This window comes from Molothrus aeneus, unplaced genomic scaffold (assembly GCF_037042795.1).
Source record: "Molothrus aeneus isolate 106 unplaced genomic scaffold, BPBGC_Maene_1.0 scaffold_30, whole genome shotgun sequence".
NCBI classification, from domain to species: Eukaryota; Metazoa; Chordata; class Aves; order Passeriformes; family Icteridae; genus Molothrus; species Molothrus aeneus.
This window is the reverse complement of record NW_027098964.1, coordinates 3289419-3315420: the sequence shown is the minus strand read 5'-3', so window position 1 is coordinate 3315420 and position 26002 is coordinate 3289419. Positions and strand designations below refer to the sequence as shown.

At 58.8% G+C, this 26002-nt stretch overlaps 1 protein-coding gene across 1 annotated transcript in view; it reads right to left on the bottom strand.

Annotated features, from left to right (window-relative positions):
* Window positions 1-102: 102 nt before the first annotated feature.
* The window catches only part of PHF8 (PHD finger protein 8), a 28661-nt gene continuing 2761 nt past the window's right edge, over window positions 103-26002 (bottom strand). Inside the window, 19 exon segments of the mRNA XM_066570350.1 lie at window positions 103-852; window positions 2136-2517; window positions 3519-3628; window positions 4612-4707; window positions 5912-6030; window positions 6032-6160; window positions 7102-7188; window positions 7190-7212; window positions 8198-8283; window positions 11085-11164; window positions 11708-11793; window positions 12158-12325; window positions 13306-13395; window positions 15318-15409; window positions 17284-17390; window positions 19274-19361; window positions 21588-21750; window positions 22773-22959; window positions 24893-25034. Of these exon segments, the coding sequence (XP_066426447.1) occupies window positions 764-852; window positions 2136-2517; window positions 3519-3628; window positions 4612-4707; window positions 5912-6030; window positions 6032-6160; window positions 7102-7188; window positions 7190-7212; window positions 8198-8283; window positions 11085-11164; window positions 11708-11793; window positions 12158-12325; window positions 13306-13395; window positions 15318-15409; window positions 17284-17390; window positions 19274-19361; window positions 21588-21750; window positions 22773-22959; window positions 24893-25034 (2324 nt within the window). The 3' untranslated portion in view covers window positions 103-763.

The window sequence follows — 26002 nt, the reverse complement described above, 5'->3', positions numbered from 1 at the left end:
AGCGCTGCCTGAGGGAAGCGCGAGGTCTCGCGAGATCTGCCAGGCGGGAAGCGCTGAGGGAGGGCACGTGACCCTGACCAGGACATTTTTCACCAATTCCGGTTTTCTTTTTTTTTCCTTTTTTATTCTACAAATACAAAAGGAGGGGGGCGGGGCCGCGGTCTCCGGACACGCCTACAAAACAGGGGCAGCCAATGAGAAGCGGCCCCGCCCCGTCAATCAACCTGAAGACACCTAGGGGAGGAGCAAAAAAAAAAAAACCAGCGGGGACCAATCAAAGATGGCTCCGCCCCTCCCGCAGCTGTGGGGCGGGGGGGCTTGTCCAATCGCCTCAGCTCCTGGAGGCGGGAAATGCAAAAGCCCCGCCCCCAGCCCATTTACAGCCAATGGGAAGGTGGGAACCGTGGTAGGCGGAGCCATATTGCAGCTCCACCTTTTTGTGGGCGTGGTTGCCTCTATGTGGGTGTGGTTTATTGTAGCCACGCCTGGTTTTAACCCTACATGACCAATGGGCGTGGCTTGGGCTGTGACACGGTGTGGTCTCAGTGGGATCCGCATTGCAGGTGTGGCCTCAGAGGGGTCAGGTGGGACCACACCTGAAGGGGTGGAGCCTAAAACAAACCACACCCTCTTTAGTGGCCATAACGTTGTTCTGATAGGTGCGGTTCTATCAGGCCCCGCCCCTTTCCGCAGAAGCCCCACCCATAGTTCATTGTTCAGCCTGCGGTGGGCGGAGCCTGGCAGGGCGTGGCCGGCCCCGCCCTCAGAGCAGCAGTTTCCCGTTGCGGTGGATTTTGAGGATCCGGCCCAGGCGCTGCTTGGCTGTGGCCAAACCCTTCCGGGGGCGCTTCCCTGCGGGTGGGGTCGGGAATGTCACCGGGATTGGGGGACAGAGCACCCCGAGACCCCCTGAAACCACCCCTGAACACCCCAGACCCCCTGAAACCACCCCAAAACCACCCCAGTCCACCCTAAAACCACCCCAGACCCCCCCAAACCTATCCCAGAACCCCAAAATCCAACCCAGAACCCCCCAGACCCACAGCAACCCCCTGCAAAAACCCCCACACCCAGCAGGGATATCCCCCAAAATTCCCAAACCCACAGAAAACCCCTCAAAACCGCCTCAGCTTCCCCGGAATCACCCCCAAATCCCCTCAGACCCTGCCCAAAACCCCCCTATGACACCCTGAGACACCCCCTAAACTCACAGCAACCCCCCAAAAATCCCCCAGATCAACTCAACCTCCACCAAAACCCCTCAGTTCCCCCAGAACACCCCCAAAATCGTCTTGGACCCTCCCCAAAACCCCTCGGATATCCCCAACCCCCCCCCCAAAATCCCTCAGCTCCCACTGAACCACCCCAAAATCCCCCCAGACCCTCCCCACAACCCCCCTGCAGCACTGTGAGACCCCCCAAAATCCCCCCAAAACCCCTGAGACCAACCCACACCCCCTCGAAACCCCTCAGCTCCCACTGAACCCCCCTCAAATCCCCTCAGACCCCACCCAGACACCCCCAAACCCCCCTGCAGCCCCCCAAAATCCCCCCAAAATCCCTCAGACCAACCCACACCCTCCCCAAAACTCCTCAGCTCCCAATGAACTCCCCCAAATCCCCTCAGACCCCTCCCAGACACCCCCAAATCCTCCTGCAGCCCCCCCAAATCCCACCAGCTATCCCCAAAACCCCCCCAAACCCCCCCAGCTATCCCCAAAACCCCCCCAGCTATCCCCAAAACCCCCCAAACCCCTCCAGCTATCCCCAAAACCCCCCCAAACCATCCCAGGTATCCCCAAAACCCCCCAAAACCCCCCCAGGTATCCCCAAAACCCCCCCAAAGCCCCCCAGCTATCCCCAAAACCCCCCCAGGTATCCCCAAACCCCCCCCAAACCCCTCCAGCTATCCCCCAAAACCCCCCCAAACCCTCCCAGCTATCCCCAAAACCCTCCCAGCTATCCCCAAAACCCCCCCAAACCCCCCCAGCTATCCCCAAAACCCCCCCAAACCATCCCAGGTATCCCCAAAACCCCCCCAAACCCCTCCAGCTTTCCCCAAACCCCCCCAGCTATCCCCAAACCCCCCCCAAACGCCCCCCAGGTACCCCCAAACCCCCCCCCCAAATGCTGACCGTGGCTGGGGGGGGCCGTTCCGGGGGGGCCCCGGCGCTGGCTCAGGAACACCCCCGGGGCCATGGGGGTGGGGGCGCGGCCGGGCTGAGCCCCGGGCGGGGGTCCCGGCCCCCCCGGCCTGGCCGTGTACTCGTGGTCAGCCAGGCTGGGGGGGTACGGAGGCTCCGGGGGCGGCTCCGGGGGCGGCTCGGCCTCAGTTTCACCCCCCCCAAGCTCCGCCTCGGGCTCCGCCTCCCCCCCCTCGGGCTCGGCTTCGGGGTCTTCGTCTTCTTCGTCTTCCTCTTCCTCCTCTTCTTCCTCCTCCTCTTCCTCCTCCGGGGAGGGGGGCGAGGGCGGGCGGCGCTTGGCAGGGCCCTTCCTGCGCTGCAGCTTTCGGTGCTCCTGGGGGGCCGGGGGGGGTTTATGGGGAGTCAGGGGGGATTTATGGGGGGTCAGACAGGATTTATGGGGGGTTTGAGGGGTCAGGGGGGGATTTATGGGGGGTCAGAGGGGATTGATGGGGGGTCAGGGGGGATTTAGGGGGGGGTTTGGGGGGTCAGAGGGGATTTATGGGGGGGTCAGGGGGGATTTATGGGGGGTCAGGGGGGATTTATGGGGGGTTTGAGGGGTCAGGGGGGATTGATGGGGGGTCAGGGGGGATTTATGGGCGGGTTTGGAGGGTTTGAGGGGTCAGGGGGGGATTTATGGGGGGTCAGAGGGGATTTATGGGGGGGTTTGAGGGGTCAGAGGGGATTTATGGGGGGTCAGAGGGGATTTATGGGGGCTTTGAGGGGTCAGGGGGGATTTATGGGCAGGTTTGGGGGGTTTGAGGGGTCAGGGGGGGATTGATGGGGGGTCAGACAGGATTTATGGGTGGGTTTGGGGGGTCAGGGGGATTTATGGGTGGGTTTGGAGGGTTTGAGGGGTCAGGGGGGGATTTATGGGGAAGGTTGGGGGATTATGGGAGGGATTATGGGGGTGTTTTGGGGGCTCAGGGTGGTTTATGGGGGGTCTGGGGGGTTTGAGGGGGATTTATAAGGGGGCTTGGAGGGGTTTGAGGGGTCAGAGGGGCTGGGCCAGTTTGGCACCCCCAAATCCCCCCTGACAATCCCAACCACCCCAAATCCCATTGAACTCCCCTCAAACAGCCCCTGGACCCCCGAAATGATCCCCAAAAGCCCAAATGGACCCTCCCAGTGCTCCCAGTTCCTCCCAGTTCCTCCCAGTGCTCCCAGTTCACCTGCTGGGCCAGTTTGGCACCCTCAAACCCCCCTGAACTCTCCTCAAACACCCCCAGGACTCCCTAAATACCCCCCCAAAAACCCCAATTGCCCTCTCCCAGTGCTCCCAGTTCCTCCCAGTGCTCCCAGTTCCTCCCAGTGCTCCCAGTGCTCCCAGTTCACCTGCTGGGCCAGTTTGGCAGCGGCTGCCGCCAGCCCGGTCTCCACCGAGGCCACGCGCGTCCCCTCCCGCACCGGGCGGCTCTGCCGGGGCAGCGACGGCGTCACCCGGGCTGGGGACACCCCAAAATCAGACACGGAACAAGGGACACCCCAAAATCGACACGGAACAGGGGACACCCCAAAATCGGACATGGAACAGGGGACACCCCAAAATCAGGCAGGGAACAGGGGGGACACCCCAAAATCGGACATGGAACAAGAGGGACACCCCAAAATCGGACACGGAACAAGAGGGACACCCCAAAATCGGACACGGAACAGGGGACACCCAAAATCAGGCAGGGAACAGGGGGGACACCCCAAAATCAGACATGAACAAGGGGGACACCCCAAAATCAGATATGGGACAGGGGGGACACCCCAAATTCCGGCAGGGAACAGGGGGGACACCCCAAAATCAGACACGGAACAGGGGGGACACCCCAAAATCAGACACGGAACAAGAGGGACACCCCAAAATCAGAAATGGAAACAGGAGACACCCCAAAATCAGGCAGGGAACAGGGGGGACACCCCAAAATCGGACATGGAACAGGGGGGACATGGAACGGGGGGGACACCCCAAAATCAGACAGGGAACAGGGGGGACACCCCAAAATCAGACACGGAACAGGGGACACCCCAAAATCAGGCAGGGAACAAGGGACACCCCAAAATCGGACACAGAAAAGGGGACACCCCAAAATCAGACAGGGAACAGGGGGGACACCCCAAAATCAGACACGGAACAGGGGACACCCCAAAATCAGAGCACAGATTAGGAGGGACACCCCAAAATCAAGACACCAAAAGAGGGGACACCCCAAAATCAGGCACTAAACAAAGGGGGGGACACCCCAAAATCGGGCACTAAACAAAGGGGGGGACACCCCAAAATCAGGCACTAAACAAAGGGGGGACACCCCAAAATCAGAGCACAAAGGACGGGACACCCCAAAATCAGACACTGAGCAAACCTAAGCCAGGCCCTGGTCCCAGGGACCCCCCAAAACCCCCTCAAGTCCCCCCAAAATCTCAGAATTTCCCCCCAAACCTTTGGGGCTCCAGGGGGCGTCGTCCGTCACCTTCTTCTTTTTGGGGAGCGATTTTAGGGCAGGGTCGTCCTCGTCGGACTCCAGGGAGGGATAAACTGAGGGGGGGGAAGGAAAAAAGGGGTTCAGGGGGGTCTGGGGGCGGATTTGGGGTGATCTGGGGTCGTTTTGGGGTATTTAGGGGGTGTTTTATGATGGTTTTGAGCGGTCTGGGGGGATTTTTGGGGTGTTTTTGGGGTCACTCACTGTACTCAGCATCCTTGAAGCAGGGCAGTTTTGGGGTGTTTTTGGGGTGTTTTTGGGGTGTTTTTTAGGGTGTTTTTGGGGTCACTCACTGTACTCAGCATCCTTGAAGCAGGGCGGTTTTGGGGTGTTTTTGGGCTATTTTTGGGGTGTTTTTGGGCTATTTTTGGGCTGTTTTTGGGGTCACTCACTGTACTCAGCATCCTTGAAGCAGAGCAGTTTTGGGGTGTTTTTGGGGGGTGTTTTTAGGATGTTTTTTAGGATGTTTTTGGGGTCACACTCACTGTACTCAGCATCCTTGAAGCAGGGCGGTTTTGGGGTATTTTTGGGCTGTTTTTGGGGTGTTTTTGGGGTGTTTTTGGGCTGTTTTTGGGCTGTTTTTTGGGCTGTTTTTGGGGTCACTCACTGTACTCAGCATCCTTGAAGCAGGGCGGTTTTGGGCTGTTTTTGGGCTGTTTTTGGGCTAACACTCACTGTACTCAGCATCCTTGAAGCAGGGTGGTTTTGGGCTGTTTTTGGGCTGTTTTTGGGCTGTTTTTGGGCTGTTTTTGGGGTCACTCACTGTACTCAGCATCCTTGAAGCAGGGCGGTTTTGGGTTGGTTTTGGGGTGTTTTTGGGCTGTTTTTGGGGTGTTTTTGGGCTGTTTTTGGGCTAACACTCACTGTACTCAGCATCCTTGAAGCAGGGCGGTTTTGGGCTGTTTTTGGGCTGTTTTTGGGCTGTTTTTGGGCTGTTTTTGGGGTCACTCACTGTACTCAGCATCCTTGAAGCAGGGCGGTTTTGGGTTGTTTTTGGGGTGTTTTTGGGCTGTTTTTGGGGTCACTCACTGTACTCAGCATCCTTGAAGCAGGGCAGTTTTGGGGTGTTTTTGGGGTGTTTTTGGGCTGTTTTTGGGGTCACTCACTGTACTCAGCATCCTTGAAGCAGGGCGGTTTTGGGGTGTTTTTGGGCTATTTTTGGGGTGTTTTTGGGGTCACTCACTGTACTCAGCATCCTTGAAGCAGGGCAGTTTTGGGGTGTTTTTGGGGTGTTTTTGGGCTGTTTTTGGGGTCACTCACTGTACTCAGCATCCTTGAAGCAGGCCCCCAGGCTGTCCTGCTCGTCCAGGCTCCCCTCGCCCTCGCTGTCGGTGCTCCGGGGGGCGGGGGGGCTCTGCGGGGCTCCCCCAGAGCCCCGGGACCCCCCTCTCGCTGCCCCCGCCCCCTGCCCACCAGTTTGGGGGTCCCAGGGGGGTCCCCGCGGGCAGGTTGGCCATGCAGAGCATGCCCTGGATGGCCTCGCGCGTGCTGGGGGAGGCAGGGGCCTCGCTGTGGGGGAAAATGGGGAGAAAAGGGGAAAAAATTGGGTTTGGGGAGGGGTTGTGGCATGTTTGGGATCCTCACATTGAGGAGAGAGAGCCCCAAAAGGAGTGGAGAGGGGCAAAGCCACAGAAATGACCCCCAGAACTCCCCAGGGATGCAAATAACCCTCAAAACCCAGCCCAGGATCCCCAATAACCCCAAAATCCAACCAGGACCCCAAATAACCCTCAAAACCCAGCCCAGGATCCCCAATAACCCCAAAACCCAACCCAGAACCCCAAATAACCCCAAAATCCAGCCCAGGACCCCCAAAAACCCCAAAACCCAACCCAGGATCCAAATAACCCCAAAACCCAACCCAGGATCCCCAAATAACCCCAAAATCCAACCCAGGACCCCCAATAACCCCAAAATCCAACCCAGGACCCAAATAACCCCAAAACCCAACCCAGGATCCCCAATAACCCCAAAATCCAACCCAGGACCCCCAATAATCCCAAAACCCCAAAACCCAGGACCCCAAATAATCCCCAAACCCCAATGTCTGACCCCAAATAACCCCCAAACCCCAATGTCTGACCCCAAATAGCTCCCGGGGAGCCCCTCCAACCAAATCCCAGCCTCCCCAAAAACACCTGGTGATCCCCCCAAAAAGCCCCCCCCCAGCTCCCTGGGACCCCAAAATCAGCCCAGTCCCCCTCAGAGCTCCCCAGACCCCAAAACCCAACCCCCAGCCCTCCCTAAACACTTGGGGACCCCCCCAAAATCCCCCCCTCAAATCCCTCCCCCGGCCCTGGGGACCCCCAAAACCCAACCCACGACCCCCCCAAAAGACCCCCGGGGACCCCCGAAACCCAACCCCAGCCCCCCAAAATCCTGCAGGGATCCCTCCCAGAGCCCTCAGAGCCAGGCCAGCCCCCCCCCCCCCCTCAGAGACCCCCCCAAACCTGAGCTGGGGGTACTCGGAGCCCCCCACTTGCCGGCTGGCCTTGAGCAGGTCCAGGATCCCAGCGCTGCCCCCGCGCCCCCTCGTCCTCCTCGTCCGTGGTGTAATCCTCCTGGGGGGCAGGGGGTCAGAAACATCCAAAAACACCCCAAAATACCCCAAAATACCCCAAAAACCAGCCCAAGTCCATGGTGTAATCCTCCTGGGGGGCCAGGAGGTCAGAAACACACAAAATATCCTAAAAACACCCCAAAAACACCCCAAAAACACCCCAAAAACACCCCAAAATACCCCAAAAACCAGCCCAGTCCATGGTGTAATCCTCCTGGGGGGCAGGGGGTCAGAAACACCCCAAAATACCCCAAAATACCCCAAAAATACCCCAAAATACCCCAAAAACCAGCCCAGTCCATGGTATAATCCTCCTGGGGGACAGGGATCAGAAACACCCCAAAACAACCCAAAAATACCCCAAAAACACCTCAAAAATGCCCCAAAATACCCCAAAAATACCCCAAAACCACCCCAAAAACCAGCCCAGTCCATGGTGTAATCCTCCTGGGGGACAGGGGGTCAGAAACACCACAAAATACCCCCAAAAATACCCCAAAAAGATCCCCAAAACCACCCCAAAAATGTCCCAACGTATCCAAAAATAATCAAAAACACCCCAAAAAATATTTTTAAAAAAATCCCAAAATACCCCAAAAACCACCCCAAAAAATGTCCCAAAGTATCCAAAAATAATCAAAAATACCCCCAAAAATATCCCAAAATTTAAAAAAATCCCAAAATACCCCAAAATCCACCCCAGCCTGTGGTTTAATCCTTCTGTGGGGCAGGGGGTCAGAAACACCCCCTCAATCCCCATTTTTGGGGTGCACCCCAATCCCCGTTTTTGGGGTGTCCCCCCAAAACTCCCATGAATCCTCCCCAAAACCTCGATGAATCCCCCCCTGGGGCAGCCCCAGTTCCCTTAGGGACCCCCAAAATGCCCCAGGACACCCCCAGTTCCCTTAGGGACCCCCAAAATGCCCCCGGACACCCCCAGTTCCCTTAGGGACCCCCAAAATGCCCCCGGACACCCCCAGACCCACCTCGATGTCGAAGTCGACCTCGCCCGGCTCCCGCACCCGGTTGGGGTCAGAGCAGGGCTTGGCCCGGGGCAGCTTCCGGGGGAGCCCTGGGGACACCCCAAAAACGGGATTGGGGTCACCCCAAAATGGGATTGGGGTCACCCCAGAAATGGGATTGGGGACAGCCAGAAATGGGATTGGGGACAGCCCAAAAACGGGATTGGGGACAGCCCAAAAATGGGAATGGGGTCACCCCAGAAATGGGATTGGGGACAGCCCAAAAACGGGATTGGGGTCACCCCAAAAATGGGATTGGGGTAACCCCAGAAATGGGATTGGGGTCACCCCAAAAATGGGATTGGGGTAACCCCAGAAATGGGATTGGGGACACCCCAAAATGGGATTGGGGACAGCCCAAAAACGGGATTGGGGCGACCCCAAAAATGGGATTGGGGACAGCCCAAAATGGGATTGGGGACAGCCCAAAAACAGGATTGGGGTCACCCCAAAATGGGATTGGGGTCACCCCAAAAACGGGATTGGGGTCACCCGAAAATGGGATTGGGGTCACCCCAAAAATGGGGATTGGGGTCACCCCAAAAATGGGATTGGGGTCACCACAAAATGGGATTGGGGACAGCCCAAAAAGGGGATTGGGGCGACCCCAAAAACGGGATTGGGGTCACCCCAGAAATGGGATTGGGGTCACCCCAAAAATGGGGATTGGGGTCACCCCAAAAACGGGATTGGGATCACCCAAAAATGGGATTGGGGACAGCCCAAAATGGGATTGGGGACAGCCCAAAAATGGGATTGGGGACAGCCCAAAATGGGATTGGGGACAGCCCAAAAACGGGATTGGGGTCACCCCAAAAATGGGATTGGGGTCAACACAAAATGGGATTGGGAACAGCCCAAAAATGGGATTGGGGTCACCCCAAAAATGGGATTGGGGTCACCCCAGAAATGGGATTGGGGACACCCCAAAAACGGGATTGGGGACAGCCCAAAAACGGGATTGGGATCACCCAAAAATGGGATTGGGGACAGCCCAAAAACGGGACTGGGGTCACCCGAAAATGGGATTGGGGTCACCACAAAATGGGGATTGGGGTCACCCCAGAAATGGGATTGGGGACACCCCAAAATGGGGATTGGGGTCACCCCAAAAATGGGATTGGGGTCACCCCAGAAATGGGATTGGGGACAGCCCAAAATGGGGATTAGGGACACCCCAAAATGGGATTGGGGACACCCCAAAATGGGATTGGGGACACCCCAAAACGGGATTGGGGTCAGCCCAAAAATGGGATTGGGGTCAGCCCAAAAATGGGATTGGGATCACCCAAAAATGGGATTGGGGTCACCTCGGAAATGGGATTGGGGACAGCCCAAAAACGGGACTGGGGAAGGGTTGGGGATGTTTTGGGGATGTTTTGGGGATGTTTTGGGGATGTTTTGGGGATGTTTAGGTCCCAGTTTTGGGGCTGGTTTTGGGGATGTTTTAGGGGTTTGAGGGTTTTGGGGGCTGTTTTAGGGGATGTTTGGGGCTGGTTTTGGGGATATTTTTGGGGATGTTTGGGGATGTTTTTGGGGATGTTTGGGGTCAGGTTTGGGGGTGTTTTTGGGGTGTTTTTGGGGATGTTTGGTGTCAGGTTTGGGGATGTTTTTGGGGGTGTTTGGGGCCGGTTTTGGGGATGTTTCTGGGGTACCCACAGGGCAGGCAGTGAGGTGTTTTTGGGGATGTTTGGGGCTGTTTTGGGGGATATTTTTGGGGATGTTTGGGGATGTTTGGGGATGTTTTTGGGATGTTTCGGGATGTTTGGGGATGTTTTTGGGATGTTTCTGGGGATGTTTTTGGGGATGTTTGGGGCCGATTTTGGGGATATTTTAGGGGATGCTTTTGGGGATGTTTGGGGCCGGTTTTGGGGATGTTTTTGGGGTGTTTCCGGGGTACCCACGGGACAGGCAGTGAGGTGTTTTTGGGGATGTTTGGGGCCGTTTTTGGGGATGTTTGGGGCTGTTTTTGGGGATATTTTTGGGGATATTTTTGGGGATGTTTGGGGATGTTTTGGGGGATATTTTTGGGGATGTTTGGGGATGTTTTTGGGGATATTTTTGGGGATGTTTGGGGATGTTTTTGGGGATGTTTGGGGCCGTTTTTGGGGATGTTTTTGGGGATGTTTGGGGCCGTTTTTGGGGATTTTTTTGGGGTGTTTCAGGGGTACCCACGCGCCAGCCAGTGTGGTGCTTTTGGGGATGTTTTTGGGGTGTTTTTGGGGTGTTTTTGGGGATGTTTCTGGGGGTGTTTCTGGGGTGTTTCTGGGGTACCCACGGGGCAGGCAGTGTGGTGTTTTTGGGGATGTTTTCGGGGATGTTTTTGGGGTGTTTTTGGGGATGTTTGGGGCCGTTTTTGGGGTGTTTTTGGGGATGTTTGGGGCTGGTTTTGGGGATGTTTGGGGCTGGTTTTGGGGATGTTTTTGGGGATGTTTTTGGGGTGTTTTTGGGGGTGTTTGGGGCCGTTTTTGGGGAGGTTTTGGGGATGTTTGGGGCCGTTTTTGGGGATGTTTTAGGGGATGTTTTTGGGGATGTTTGGGGCTGGTTTTGGGGATGTTTGGGGCCGTTTTTGGGGATGTTTTTGGGGATGTTTCTGGGGTGTTTCTGGGGTACCCACGGGGCAGGCAGTGTGGTGTTTTTGGGGATGTTTGGGGCCGGTTTTGGGGATGTTTTTGGGGATGTTTTGGGGATGTTTGGGGCCGTTTTTGGGGACGTTTGGGGCCGTTTTTTGGAATGTTTGGGGCCGTTTTTGGGGATGTTTGGGGCCGGTTTTGGGGATGTTTGGGGCCGTTTTTGGGGATGTTTCTGGGGTGTTTCTGGGGTGTTTCTGGGGTGTTTCTGGGGTACCCACGGGGCAGGCGGCGCGGGCCCCGCCGCGGGGGGGTCTCGTCGATCTGCAGCTCCTCCTCCGAGTCCAGGTCCAGGGGGGAGCTGGGGGGGGAGCAGGGGGGGGATGGGGGCGGCCGGGACCCCCAGAGCCCCCCAGGGCGGCTGCAGCGGGGCCTGAGGGGGAGGGGCGTCAGGGGGACCCCCCCGAACCCCAAAACCCATCCCTGAGCCCCCCCCCCCCCCCAAATCCATCCTGCATCCTCCTGACCCCAAAACCCAACCTGGACCACCCAAACTCCAAAATCCATCTCTGACCTCTGCAAAAGCACCCTAGAACCCCCCATACCCCCCGGAACCCCCCACCAGTGCCCCCCCAAATCCCTCCCAGCACCCCAAAACCACCCCAGAACCACTCCAGCCCCCCACAACTCCTCTGGGATCCCCATGAGCCCCAAAATCCATCCCAGACCCACCCAAAACCCTCCCAGCACCCCCAAAACCACCCCAGAACACCCCCAGGCCCCCCAAATTCCCCTCCCCTCAAAACCCTTTGGATCCCCCCCAAGTCCCCCCAAACCCCCTTGGGCCTCCCCAAATTCTGTCTGGGACCACCCCAAACCCCCCCAGTGCCCCCCAGTTGCTCACCGAGAGCCCCCATTGGCCAGCAGGATCTGGGGGTCCCCCTCAGAGTCGGGGTCCGTCTCCTCCGGGCTGGAGCTGGGGGGATCAACCTGGGGGGGACACCCCGAGATTTGGGGGCAGGAGACCCCAAATCCACCCCCCATAAATCCACTCCTCCCCCAGTCCCTCCCAGTCCCCCCCAGTCCCTCCCAGTCCCCCCCAGTCCCTCCCAGTGCCCCCCAGTCCCTCCCAGTGCCCCCCAGTCCCTCCCAGTCCCTCCCAGTCCCTCCCAGTTCCCCCCAGTCCCTCCCAGTGCCCCCCAGTCCCTCCCAGTGCCCCCCAGTCCCTCCCAGTCCCTCCCAGTCCCTCCCAGTTCCCCCCAGTCCCTCCCAGTGCCCCCCAGTCCCTCCCAGTCCCTCCCAGTCCCCCCCAGTCCCCCCCAGTCCCTCCCAGTTCCTCCCAGTCCCTCCTCACCTCCTCATCCTCCTCAGGGGGGGCTGGGGGGGGGTTTGGGGTCCCCCCATCGTCGTGAGTGCGGGAATTGGGGGGGGGCTTGCGGGGCCCCCCCTTTTTGGGGCCTGGGACCCCCCAGGGGGGCCCAAAGGGGGTCCCCGACATCCCCGTGCTCTGCTGGAACAGCTCCTGTAGGGAGGGGATACAGAGCTCCCAGTATGGCCCAGTATGGCCCAGTTCCTCCCAGTAACCCCAAAACCTCCTCAAATCCTTCCCAGTAACCCCAAAACCTCCTCAAACCCTTCCCAGTCCCTCCCAGTCCCCCCAAAACCTCCTCAAACCCCTCCCAGTCCCTCCCAGTCACTCCCAAAACCTCCTCAAACCCTTCCCAGTCACTCCCAGTCCCCCCAAAACCTCCTCAAACCCTTCCCAGTTCCTCCCAGTAACCCCAAAACCTCCTCAAACCCTTCCCAGTTCCTCCTAGTAACCCCAAAACCTCCTCAAATCCTTCCCAGTCACTCCCAGTAACCCCAAAACCCCTCCCAGTCACTCCCAGTAACCCCAAAACCTCCTCAAACCCTTCCCAGTTCCTCCCAGTAACCCCAAAACCTCCTCAAACCCTTCCCAGTAACCCCAAAACCTCCTCAAATCCTTCCCAGTCACTCCCAGTAACCCCAAAACCTCCTCAAACCCTTCCCAGTAACCCCAAAACCTCCTCAAACCCCTCCCAGTCCCTCCCAGTCCCCCCAAAACCTCCTCAAACCCCTCCCAGTCACTCCCATTCACCCCAAAACCTCCTCAAACCCTTCCCAGTCCCTCCCAGTAACCCCAAAACCTCCTCAAACCCTTCCCAGTCCCTCCCAGTAACCCCAAAACCTCCTCAAACCCTTCCCAGTCACTCCCAGTAACCCCAAAACCTCCTCAAACCCTTCCCAGTCCCTCCCAGTAACCCCAAAACCCCTCCCAGTCACTCCCAGTAACCCCAAAACCTCTCCCAGTCCCCCCCCAGTTGCTTCCAGTTCCTCCCCAGTTGCTCCCAGTCCCTTTCCAGCGCACTTCAAATCCCTCCCAGTGCTGCCCAGTTCCTGCCCAGTTGCTCCCAGTGCCCCCCCCCCCCCAGCTCCAGCCATTCCCACCATTCCCAGTCCCTCCCAGTGCTCCCAGTTCACCTCTGCCAGCCGGATCTCCCTGCCCAGCTCCTTGATCAGCTGCCCCGGCCTGACGGTCTCAGGGATCTCCTGCTCGTGCTCTGCTAGGACCTGGGGGTGAAAGGGTTAAAATGGGGGAGACCCCAAACCTTTCCCCCCCCAAAACTTCCACCCCTGGGACCCCCACACAGCCCCCCAAAATTCCCCAGATCCCCCCCCCCAAATCCCCTCTAAGCCCCTCACATCCCTTCCCAACCCTCCCAAACCCCCCCCAGGGCCCCAAAATCCCCTGGAGCTCCCCAAAATCCCTTTGAATATTCATAAAATCCCTCTGGAACCCCCCAAAATCTGTCAGGAGCCACAAAATCCCTCAGAGCTCCCCAAAATCCCTTTGAACACCCTCAAAATCCCTTTGAGCCACCCCAAATCCCTCTGGAACCCCCCAAAATCTGTCACAACTGACAAAATCTCCTGGAGCACCCCAAAATCCCTTTGAATATTCATAAAATCCCTCTGGAACCCCCCCAAAATCCCTCTGGAACCCCCCCCAAAATCTGTCAGGAGCTCCACAAAATCCCTCAGAGCTCCAAAAAATCCCTTTGAACATCCTCAAAATCCCTCAGAGCTCCCCAAAATCCCTTTGAGCCTCCCTCAAATCCCGCTAGAACCCCTCAAAATCCCTCTGGAACCCCCCAAAATCTGTCAGGAGCAACAAAACCCCTCAGAGCTCCACAAAATCCCTTTGAACATTCATAAAATCCCTTTGAGCCACCCCAAATCCCTCTGGAACCCCCCAAAATCCCTCTGGAACCCCCCAAAATCTGTCAGGAGCGACAAAATCCCTCAGAGCTCCACAAAATCCCTTTGAACACCCTCAAAATCCCTTTGGAGCTCCCAAAAATCCCTTTGAGCCCCCCCAAAATCCCTTTGAGCCCCCACAAAATCCCGCTAGAACCCCCAAAAATCTGTCAGGACTGACAAAACCCCTCAGAGCTCCACAAAATCCCTTTGAACATTCATAAAATCCCTTTGAGCCACCCCAAATCCCTCTGGAACCCCCCAAAATCTGTCAGGAGCGACAAAATCCCTCAGAGCTCCAAAAAATCCCTTTGAACACCCTCAAAATCCCTCAGAGCTCCCCAAAATCCCTTTGAGCCTCCCTCAAATCCCGCTAGAACCCCCCAAAATCTGTCACAACTGACAAAATCCCCTGGAGCACCCCAAAATCCCTTTGAATATTCATAAAATCCCTTTGAACCCCCCCCCCAAAATCTGTCAGGACTGACAAAATCCCTCAGAGCTCCCCAAAATCCCTTTGAGGCCCCCTCAAATCCCGCTAGAACCCCCCAAAATCCATCTGGAACCCCCCAAAATCTGTCAGGAGCAACAAAACCCCTCAGAGCTCCACAAAATCCCTTTCAACACCCACAAAATCCTTTTGGAGCTCCCAAAATCCCTTTGAGCCCCCCCAAAATCCCTTTGAGCCCCCCAAAATCCATTGGGACCAACAAAATCCTTCAGGATCCCACCAAAATCCCTTTGGAGCCCCCCACAATCCCTTTGAAGCCCCCCAAAACCCCTCAGGAGCCCCCAAAAACCCCTCAGGACCCCTCCAAAATCCCTTTGAGCTCCCCCAAAATCCCTTTGGACCCCTCCAAATCCCTTTTGAGCCCCCCAAAACCCCTCAGGACCCCACAAAAACCCCTCAGGACCCCCCCAAAATCCCTTTGAGCTCCCCCAAAACCCCTCAGGACCCCCCAAAAACCCCTCAGGACCCCTCCAAAATCCCTTTGAGCTCCCCCAAAAACTCTTTGGACCCCCCCAAATCCCTTTCAAGCCCCCCAAAACCCCTCAGAACCCCCCAAAATCCCTTTGAGCTCCCCCAAAATCCCTTTTAACCCCCCCAAATCCCTTTTAAGCCCCCCAAAACCCCTCAGGACCCCCCCAAAATCCCTTTGAGCCCCCCAAAATTCCTCTGGACCCCCCAAAAACCCCTCAGAGCCACCCCAAAACCCCTCAGGACCCCCCCAAACCTCTCGGCGGGTCCAGGCTCGGAAGGCCCCGGTCAGGGCTCGGGCTCCCAGCACCAAATAGGCCGCGGGGTGCCGGCGGTTCTCCCGCAGCCCTGCACCCCAAAAACGCCAGATTGGGATGGGAAGCACAGAGCCAGGGTGGGAAACTCAGGGGGACCCCAAAAATCAGCGTGGGAAACTCAGGGATACCCCAAAAATGGGATGGGAAACTCAGGGACACCCCAAAAACCCAAACTGGGATGGAAAGCACAGAGCCAGAGTGGGAAACTCAGGGAGACCCCAAAAATTGGGGATTGAAATCACACAAAATCAGCATGGGAAACTCAGGGAAACCCCAAAAATCAGGATGGGAAACTCAGGGAAACCCCAAAAACCCCAGATTGGGATGGGAAGCACAGAGCCAGAGAGGGAAACTCAGGGACACCCCAAAAATGGGGTGGGAAACTCAGGGACACCCCAAAAACCCCAAATTGGGATGGGAAGCACAGAGCCAGAGTGGGAAACTCAGGGGGACCCCAAAAAACCCAAACTGGGATGGGAACCACAGAGCCAGAGAGGGAAACTCAGGGGGACCCCAAAAATCAGGATGGGAAACTCAGGGAAACCCCAAAAACCCCAGATTGGGATGGGAAGCACAGAGCCAGAGTGGGAACCACAAGGACACCCCAAAAATGAGGACGACACTCCCACAGAGCCCTCTCAGGGAGATTTTGGGGATCCCCAGGTGGGTTTAGACACCCCCGGGTGGGTTTAGGGACCCCCCCAGATGGGCTTAAACTGCCCCAGATAGATTTAGAGCCCCCCCAAAATGGGTTTAGAGCCCCCCCAAAATGGGTTTAGAGTCCCCTCAGTTGGGTTTAAACCCCCCTAGAGAGACTTTGAGGCCCCCCAGGTGGGTTCCCAGCACCCCCAGAGCGGTTTTAAGCACCCCCAGGTGGATTTTAACCCCCCCAGGTGAGTTCTAAATCCCCTCAGGTGGGTTTAAACCCCTTCAAGTGGGTTCCCAGCCCCTCCAGGTGTGTTTAACCCCCCCCCAGGTGGGTTCTAAATCACCCCAGGTGGATTTTAACCCCCCGCAGGTGGTTCCTAAATCCCCTCAGGTGCATTCTAAATCCCCCCAGGTGTGTTCTAAACCCTCCCAGGTGGGTTCTAAATCACCCCAGGTGGGTTCTAAACCCCCCAGGTGGGTTCTAAACCCCCCCAAGTGGGTTTTAACCTCCCCCAGGTGTGTTTAAACCCCTCCCAGGTGGGTTCCCAGCCCACCCAGAGAGGTTGTAAGCACCCCCAGATGGATTTTAACCCCCCCAGGTGTGTTCTAAACCCCCCCAGGTGGGGTCTAAATCACCCCAGGTGTGTTCTAACCCCCCCAGGTGGGTTTAAACCCCTTCAGATGGGTTCTAAATCACCCCCAGGTGGATTTTAACCCCCCCCCCCCCAAGTGTGTTTAAACCCCCCCAGGTGCATTCTAACCCCCCCAGGTGTGTTCTAACCCCCCCCAGGTGTGTTTAAAACCCTCCCAGGTGTGTTCTAACCCCCCCAGGTGTGTTCTAACCCCCCCCCAGGTGTGTTCTAACCCCCCCCCAGGTGCATTTTAAACCCCTCCAGGTGTGTTTAAATCCCCCCAGGTGTGTTCCCAGGTGGGTTCCCAGCCCCCCCAGGTGTGTTCTAACCCCCCCAGGTGCATTCTAACCACCCCCAGGTGTGTTCCCAGCCCCCCCAGGTCTGTTCTAAACCCCCCAGGTGTGTTTAAATCCCCCCAGGTGCATTCTAACCCCCCCAGGTGTGTTCTAACCCCCCCAGGTGTGTTTAAACCCCCCCAGGTGTGTTTAAACCCCCCCAGGTGCATTCTAACCCCCCCAGGTGTGTTCTAACCCCCCCCCAGGTGCATTCTAACCCCCCCCAGGTGTGTTCCCAGCCCCCCCAGGTGTGTTCCCAGCCCCCCCAGCCCCCCAGGAGGGGCACCCACCTCGGAAGGTGTCCAGCAGGTGCCTCCCCACGTACCAGCAGACGGTCTCGAAATTGGGGAACTTGGCCAGGTCGGGGGTGTTGAGGCGGCGCTGCAGCTCGTACGCCCTGGGGAGGGGGTTTGGGGGTTTGGGGGGTCAGGAAGGTGTTTGGGGGGTTTTGGGGGGTCAGAAAGGTTTTTGGGGGGTTTTGGGGGGCTCAGGAAGGTTTTTGGGAGGGTTTTGGGGGGTCAGGAAGGTGTTTGGGGGGTTTTGGGGGGTCAGGAAGGATTTAGGGAAGGTTTTGGGGGGTCAGGAAGGTTTTTGGGGGGGGTTTTGGAGGCTCAGGAAGGTTTTTGGGAAGGTTTTGGGGGGGTTTTGGGGGGGTCAGGAAGGTGTTTGGGAGGGTTTTGGGGGGTCAGGAAGGATTTTGGGGGGTTTTGGGGAGGCTCAGGAAGGTGTTTGGGAGGGTTTTGGGGGGTCAGGAAGGATTTTGGGAAGGTTTTGGGGGGTCAGAAAGGTTTTTGGGGAGTCAGGAAGGTTTTAGGGGGTTTTGGGGGAGTCAGGAAGGGTTTTGGGGGGTCAGGAAGGATTTTGGGGCGGTTTTGGGGGGTCAGGAAGGATTTAGGGAGGGTTTTGGGGGGTCAGAAAGGTTTTGGGGGGTTTTGGGGGGTCTTGGGGGGTCAGGAAGGATTTTGGGGGGTCAGGAAGGATTTTGGGAAGGTTTTGGGGGTCAGGAAGGATTTTGGGGGGTTTTGGGGGGTCAGGAAGGATTTTGGGAAGGTTTTGGGGGGTCAGGAAGGATTTTGGGAAGGTTTTGGGGGGTCAGGAAGGATTTTGGGGTTTTTTGGGGCGTGAGGAAGGTTTTTAGGGGGGTTTTGGGGGGGTCAGGAAGGATTTTGGGGGGTTTTGGGGGGTCAGAAAGGTTTTTTGGGGGGTTTTGGGGGGTCAGGAAGGTTTTTGGGGGGTTTTGGGGGGTCAGAAAGGTTTTTGGGAAGGTTTTTGGGGGGTCAGGAAGGATTTTGGGGGGTTTTGGGGGGTCAAGAAGGTTTTTGGGGGGTTTTGGGGGGGTCAGGAAGGATTTTGGGGTGGTTTTGGGGGGTCAGGAAGGATTTTGGGGCGGTTTTGGGGGGGGCACGGGCACCCCACAGCACCTGCTGGGCCTGAAACTCTCCCTGCACCCCCAAACTCTCACCCAAACCCCCAAATCTCTCCTTCACCCCCCTCTCAATTTTCCCCCCCAAGCCACCCCAAAAAACACCCCCAGAATCCCAAAAACATCCCAAAAAAACCCTTCCAAAACCCCCCCAAGAGCTCCTCCAAGCCCCCCCAAAGTGCCCAAAACCACCCCAAAACTCCCCCAAACCTGTCCAAAACCCCTAAATCTTCATTGAGCCCCCCAAAGGACACCCCCAAAACCCTCAAAGCCCCTCCAAGCCCCCCCAAATCCTCAGCCAGTCCCCCCAAACTCTCCCAAAACCTTTTCAAAGCCCCCAAAACCTCACCCAGCTCCCCCAAACTCTCCCAAAGGACACCCCAAAAAACCCCCAAACCCTCCCAAAAGCCCCCCCCAAACCTTTTCAAACCCCCAAACCCTCACGCAACACCCCCAAACTCCCAAAAGTCACCCCCAAAACCCTCAAAGCCCCCCCAAACCTTTTCAAAGCCCCCAAAACCTCACCCAGCCCCCCAAACTCTCCCAAAGGACACCCCCAAAACCCCCAAAGCCCCTCCAAGCCCCCCCAACTGCCCAAAACCACCCCCAAACTCCCCCTCAAACCTGTTCAAAACCCCTAAATCCTCATCGAGCCCCCCCAAAGGACACCCCCAAAACCCTCCAAGCCCCTCCAAGCCCCCCCAAATCCTCAGCCAGTCCCCCCAAACTCCCCCAAACCTTTTCAAAACCCCCAAACCCTCACCCAGCCCCCCCAAATTCTCCCAAAGGACGCCCCCAAAGCCCCCCCAAAGCCCCCCCAAAGCCCCCCCAAAGCCCCCCAAAGCCCCCCAGCCCACCGGAGCTGCATGCCGATGTTGAGGCTGTGCAGGAAGTGCCCCCCGAAGGCCAGCGAGTCCACGGGGGTGAGCACGGCGTGGATCCAGCCTGGGGACAGACACGGGCAACTGGGAGCACTGGGAGCACTGGGAGGGGGTACTGGGAGCACTGGGAGCACTGGGAGCACTGGGATGGGGCACTGGGAGCACTGGGATGCACTGGGATGGGGCACTGGGAGCACTGGGGGCACTGGGAGCACTGGGAGCACTGGGATGGGGCACTGGGAGCACTGGGATGCACTGGGATGGGGCACTGGGAGCACTGGGGGCACTGGGAGCACTGGGAGCACTGGGATGGGGCACTGGGAGCACTGGGATGCACTGGGATGGGGCACTGGGAGCACTGGGAGCACTGGGAGCACTGGGACGGGGCACTGGGAGCACTGGGGGCACTGGGAGCACTGGGAGCACTGGGATGGGGCACTGGGAGCACTGGGAGCACTGGGAGCACTGGGAGCACTGGGATGGGGCACTGGGAGCACTGGGAGCACTGGGAGCACTGGGAGCACTGGGATGGGGCACTGGGATGCACTGGGATGGGGCACTGGGATGCACTGGGATGGGGCACTGGGAGCACTGGGATGCACTGGGATGCACTGGGATGCACTGGGATGGGGCACTGGGGGCACTGGGAGAACTGGGATTCACTGGGATGCACTGGGAGAACTGGGACGCACTGGGATGGGGCACTGGGAGCACTGGGATGGGGCACTGGGATGCACTGGGAGCACTGGGATGCACTGGGAGCACTGGGAGCACTGGGATGGGGCACTGGGAGCACTGGGATGCACTGGGATGCACTGGGAGCACTGGGGTTCACTGGGAGCACTGGGGTGGGGCACTGGGAGCACTGGGGTGGGGCACTGGGAGCACTGGGATGCACTGGGATGCACTGGGAGCACTGGGGTGGGGCACTGGGAGCACTGGGATTCACTGGGATGGGGCACTGGGAGCACTGGGATGGGGCACTGGGAGCACTGGGATGGGGCACTGGGAGCACTGGGATGGGGCACTGGGGGGCACTGGGGTTCACTGGGACAGGGCACTGGGATGCACTGGGAGCACTGGGATGCACTGGGAGCACTGGGGTTCACTGGGAGCACTGGGATGCACTGGGAGCACTGGGGTGGGGCACTGGGAGCACTGGGATTCACTGGGAGCACTGGGATTCACTGGGAGCACTGGGATGGGGCACTGGGAGCACTGGGGTTCACTGGGATGGAGCACTGGGAGCACTGGGAGCACTGGGGTGCACTGGGATTCACTGGGATACACTGGGAGCACTGGGAGCACTGGGATGCACTGGGAGCACTGGGATGCAGCACTGGGAGCACTGGGGTTCACTGGGAGCACTGGGAGGCACTGGGAGCACTGGGAAGGGAGCAGGGGCTTGCTGGGGATTGTGAGGGAAGCTTTGGGGTTACTGGGAGTTACTGGGAGCCCCCCAGTCTGACCCCACCAGGAGACGTTGGGGGGTCCCCAAGGCCACCAAACGCTCACCTGGTGACACAGGTGACACTTGGGGGTGTTTGTCCCTGGCACAGGTGACACTGGGGGCACATTTGGGGGTCTGGCCCTGGCACAGGTGACACTAAAGGGCTCTGTCCCTTGCACAGGTGACACTGGGGGTGTGTTTGGGGTCTGGCAAAGGTGACACAGGTGACACTGGGGGTGTGTTTGGGGGTCTGTCCCTTGCACAGGTGACACAGGTGACACTGCGGGTGTGTTTGGGGTCTGGCACAGGTGACACAGGTGACACTGCAGTTGTGTTTGGGGTTCTGTCCCTGGCACAGGTGACACTGGGGGTGTGTTTGGGGTTCTGTCCCTGGCACAGATGACACTGGGGTGTGTTTGGGGTTCTGTCCCTTGCACAGGTGACACTGGGATGTGTTTGGGGTTCTGTCCCTGGCACAGGTGACACTGCAGGTGTGTTTGGGGTTCTGTCCCTTGCACAGGTGACACTGGGGGTGTGTTTGGGGTCTGACACAAGTGACACACGTGACACTGCAGTTGTGTTTGGGGTTCTCTCCCTGGCACAGGTGACACTGGGATGTGTTTGGGGTTCTGTCCCTGGCACAGGTGACACTGGGGGGTGTTTGGGGTTCTGTCCCTTGCACAGGTGACACTGGGGTGTGTTTGGGGTTCTGTCCCTTGCACAGGTGACACTGGGATGTGTTTGGGGTTCTGTCCCTTGCACAGGTGACACTGGGGGGTGTTTGGGGTCTGGCACAGGTGTCCCCGCGCTTGTGCCCAGGTGTCCCCGAGCCCCCCTCACCTGTGGGGATGAAGAGGGTCTGGCCCTGGCGCAGGTGGCACCGGAAGCACCGATCCACCTGGTCCCCGAAGAAGAGCTCGGGCTGGTTCCGGGAGCTGCTCCAGGCCTCGAACAGCGCCAGGTTGGCGGCCGAGGGACGCGCCAGGTAAAAGATCTGCTCGCCCTGGGGCACAGGTGAGGGGGCACACGCGGGACAGGTAAGAGCCCCAGCTTTCATTCCCCCAAAAATGCCCCAAACGCCCTCAAAAATGCCCCAAACGCCCTCAAAAATGCCCCAAACGCCCCCAGAGCCCTGGAGGATGCCCCCTCATACCCTGAGCATGAGGTACCAGGCCAAGGTGCCTCCACAGCTGGTGTGGAAGTTGCTGTAGCCACACACCACCAGCCTCAAATCCGCTACAAATGCCCCCAAATCCGCTACAAATGCCCCCAAATCCCCTACAACTGCCTCCAAATCCCCTACAACTGCCTCCAAATCCCCTACAACTGCCCCCAAATCCCCTACAACTGCCCCCAAATCCCCTACAACTGCCTCCAAATCCCCTACAACTGCCTCCAAATCCCCTACAACTGCCCCCAAATCCCCTACAACTGCCCCCAAATCCCCTACAACACCCCCCCTCCTACCCTGAGCACGTGGTACCAAGCCAAGGTGCCTCCACAGCTGGTGTGGAAGTCGCTGTATCCACACACCCCCAGCCCAAAATCCGCTACAAATGCCCCCAAATTCCCTACAAATGCCCCCAAATCCCTTATAACTGCCCCCAAATCCCCTACAGACCCCCCTCGTACCCTGAGCACGTGGTACCAAGCCAAGGTGGCCCCGCAGTCGATGTGGAAGTCGCTGTATCCACACACCCCCAGCCCAAAATCCCCTACAAATGCCCCCAAATTCCCTACAAATGCCCCCAAATCCCCTACAACCGCCCCCAAATCCCCTACAGACCCCCCTCGTACCCTGAGCACGTGGTACCAAGCCAAGGTGGCCCCGCAGTCGATGTGGAAGTCGCTGTATCCACACACCCCCAGCCCAAAATCCCCTACAAATGCCCCCAAATTCCCTACAAATGCCCCCAAATCCCCTACAAATGTCCCCAAATCCCCTACAACTGCCCCCAAATCCCCTACAAATGCCCCCAAATCCCCTACAACTGTCCCCAAATCCCCTACAGACCCCCCTCGTACCCTGAGCACGTGGTACCAGGCCGAGGTGCCCCCGCAGTCGATGTGGAAGTCGCTGTAGCTGTCCTTGGCCCCCATCAGGCAGAATTTCTGCACGCTCGGCCGCTCCCGCGCCGACTCCCCCGGCCACAGGTTCTCCACCCACGAGAGCTTCCGCACGATCCGCGGCGTCTGCACCAGGTTCGACAGCCTGGGGCGCCCCAAAAAACGGGGCTCAGGGGCTGGGGGACCCCCCCATGGGGCACGGGGGACACCGGGGGGGAGAGGATGCAGTGGGAGATGGCGGCGAGGGGCAGGGTCTGGGGTTTAGGGGGTGCTTGGGGAGAGGAGGATTTGGGATTTTGGGGGTGCTTGGGAGGAGGGTCTGGGGTTTTGGGGGTGCTTGGGGAGAGGAGGATTTGGGATTTTGGGGGGCCTAGGGAGGGCAGGATTTGGGATTTTGGGGTCATTGGGGGAAAGGATCTGGGATTTTGGGGGTACTTGAAGGGCAGGATTTGGGATTTTGGGGTCATTGGGGGAAAGGATCTGGGATTTTGGGGGTACTTGAAGGGCAGGATTTGGGATTTTGGGGGTCATTGGGGGAAAGGATCTGGGATTTTGAAGGTACTTGGGTGGGGGGCAGGATTTGGGATTTTGGGGGTCATTGGGGGGCAGGATTTGGGATTTTGTGGGTAGTTGTAGGGCAAGGTCTGGGATTTTGGGGATCCCTATGGTGGGAAGAGAAGGGAAGGGGGAAGATTTGGGATTTTGGGGGTCCCTGGGGTTGGAGGAGGTGGGAAGGGGAGGCACTGGGAGCACTGGGTGGCACTGGGAGCACCGGGAAGGATCAGGCAGCACTAGAAGGAACTGGGGGTTACTGGGAGCACTGGAAGGAAGTGGGGGTTACCGGCAGCACTGGGAAGGACTGGGAGCACTGGGAAGGACTGGGAAAGGACTGGGAAAGGACTGGGAGTTACTGGGAGCACTGGCAGGCACTGGCGGTCGCTGGGAGCACTGGGAGGGACTGGGAGCACCAGGAAGGACTGGGAGCACCAGGAAGGACTGAGAGGAACTGGGAGCACTGGGAAAGAACTAGGCAGGACTGGGAGCACTGAAAGGAATTGGGAGCAGTCGATGTGGAAGGAAGGAAGGACTGGGAGGCACTGGGAGGGACTGGGAAAGACTGGGAAGGGACTAGGCAGGACTGGGAGGGACTGGGAGCACCGGGAAGGACTGGGAAGGACTGGGAGCACTGGGAAGGGACTAGGCAGGACTGGGAAGAACTGGGAAGGACTGGGAGCACTGGGAGCCCTGGGAAGGGACTAGGCAGGACTGGGAGCACTGGGAGCACTGGGAAGGACTGGGAGGCACTGGGAGGCAATGGGAAGGACTGGGAAGGCACTGGGAGCACTGGGATTCACTAGGATGGGGCACTGGGAGCACTGGGAGCACTGGGAGGACTGGGGAAGGACTGGGAAGGACTGGGAAAGGACTGGGAGCACTGGGAAGGCACTGGGAGCACTGGGAAGGCACTGGGAGCACTGGGGGCACTGGGAGCACTGGGAAGGACTGGGATTCACTGGGAGCACTGGGATTCACTAGGATGGGGCACTGGGAGCCCTGGGAGCACTGGGAGGGACTGGGAGGCACTGGGAGCACTGGGATGCACTGGGATTCACTAGGATGGGGCACTGGGAGCACTGGGAGGCACTGGGAGCCCTGGGAGCACTGGGAGCACTGGGAGGCACTGGGAGCACTGGGAAGGGACTGGGAGGCACTGGGAGCACTGGGAAGGGACTAGGCAGGACTGACTGGGAGCACTGGGAGCCCTGGGAGCACTGGGAGGCACTGGGAGCACTGGGAGCACTGGGAGGCACTGGGAGCCCTGGGAGCACTGGGATTCACTGGGAGCACTGGGATTCACTGGGAGCACTGGGATTCACTAGGATGGAGCACTGGGAGGCACTGGGAGCACTGGGAGGTACTGGGAGCACTGGGAAGGGACTAGGCAGGACTGGGAGCACTGGGAGCCCTGGGAGCCCTGGGAGGCACTGGGAGCACTGGGAAGGGACTGGGAGGCACTGGGAGCACTGGGAAGGGACTAGGCAGGACTGACTGGGAGCCCTGGGAGCCCTGGCACCCACCGCGTGTCCGAGAACTCCAGGCCGGTGACGCTGAGGACGCGCTCGCGCCGGGGCCCCCCCAGGTAGGCCACGAAGTCCCCGAGGCGCATGCGCAGCTCGGCCTGGCGGCCCACGTCCAGCACGGCCACCACCTTGTCAGCTCCTGCGGGCCCCAGAACGGCCTCAGCGCCCCGAAAACCGCCGGGGGGACCCCGAAAACGGCCGGGGGGACCCCAGAAACGGCCGGGGGGACCCCAGAAACGGCCGGGGGCACCCCAAAAACCCCCCAAAACCTCTCTGTGTGCCCCAAAAACGGCCGGGGGGACCCCGAAAACGGCCAGGGGGACCCCAGAAACCGCCGGGGGAACCCCAGAAACGGCCGGGGGGACCCCAAAAACCCCCAAAACCTCTCTGTGGGCCCCAAAAACGGCCAGGGGAACACCAAAAACGGCCGGGGGGACCCCAAAAACGGCCGGGGGGACCCCAGAAACTGCCGGGGGGGCCCCCAAATACGGCCGGGGGAACCCCAAAAACCCCCCAAAACCTCTCTGTGGGCCCCAAAAACGGCCGGGGGAACACCAAAAATCCCCCAAAACCTCTCTGTGGGCCCCAAAACGGCCTCAGCGCCCCAAAAACGGCCGGGGGCACCCCAGAAACGGCCAGGGGGACCCCAAAAACCCCCCCAAAACCTCTCTGTGCGCCCCAAAACTGCCTCAGCACCCCAAAAACAGCCGGGGGGACCCCAAAAACTCCCCCTTAAACCTCCCTGAGCACCCCAGAAACGGCTGGGGGGACCCCAAAACCCCCCCCAAAACCTCTGTGTGTGCCCCAAAACTGCCTCAGCACCCCAAAAACGGCTGGGGGGACCCCCAAAAACCCTCCCAACACCTCCCTGAGCACCCCTAAAAAGGGCTGGGGGGACCCCCAAAAACCCTCCCAAACACCTCCCTGAGCACCCCAAAAACGGCTGGGGGGACCCCAAAAACCCCCTTAACACCTCCCTGAGCACCCCAAAAACGGCTGGGGGGACCCCAAACCCCCCCCCCAAAATCTCCCTGAGCGCCCCAAAAACCCCCCAAAACCTCCCTGTGCACCCCAAAACCTCCCTGTGCACCCCAAAACCTCCCTGTG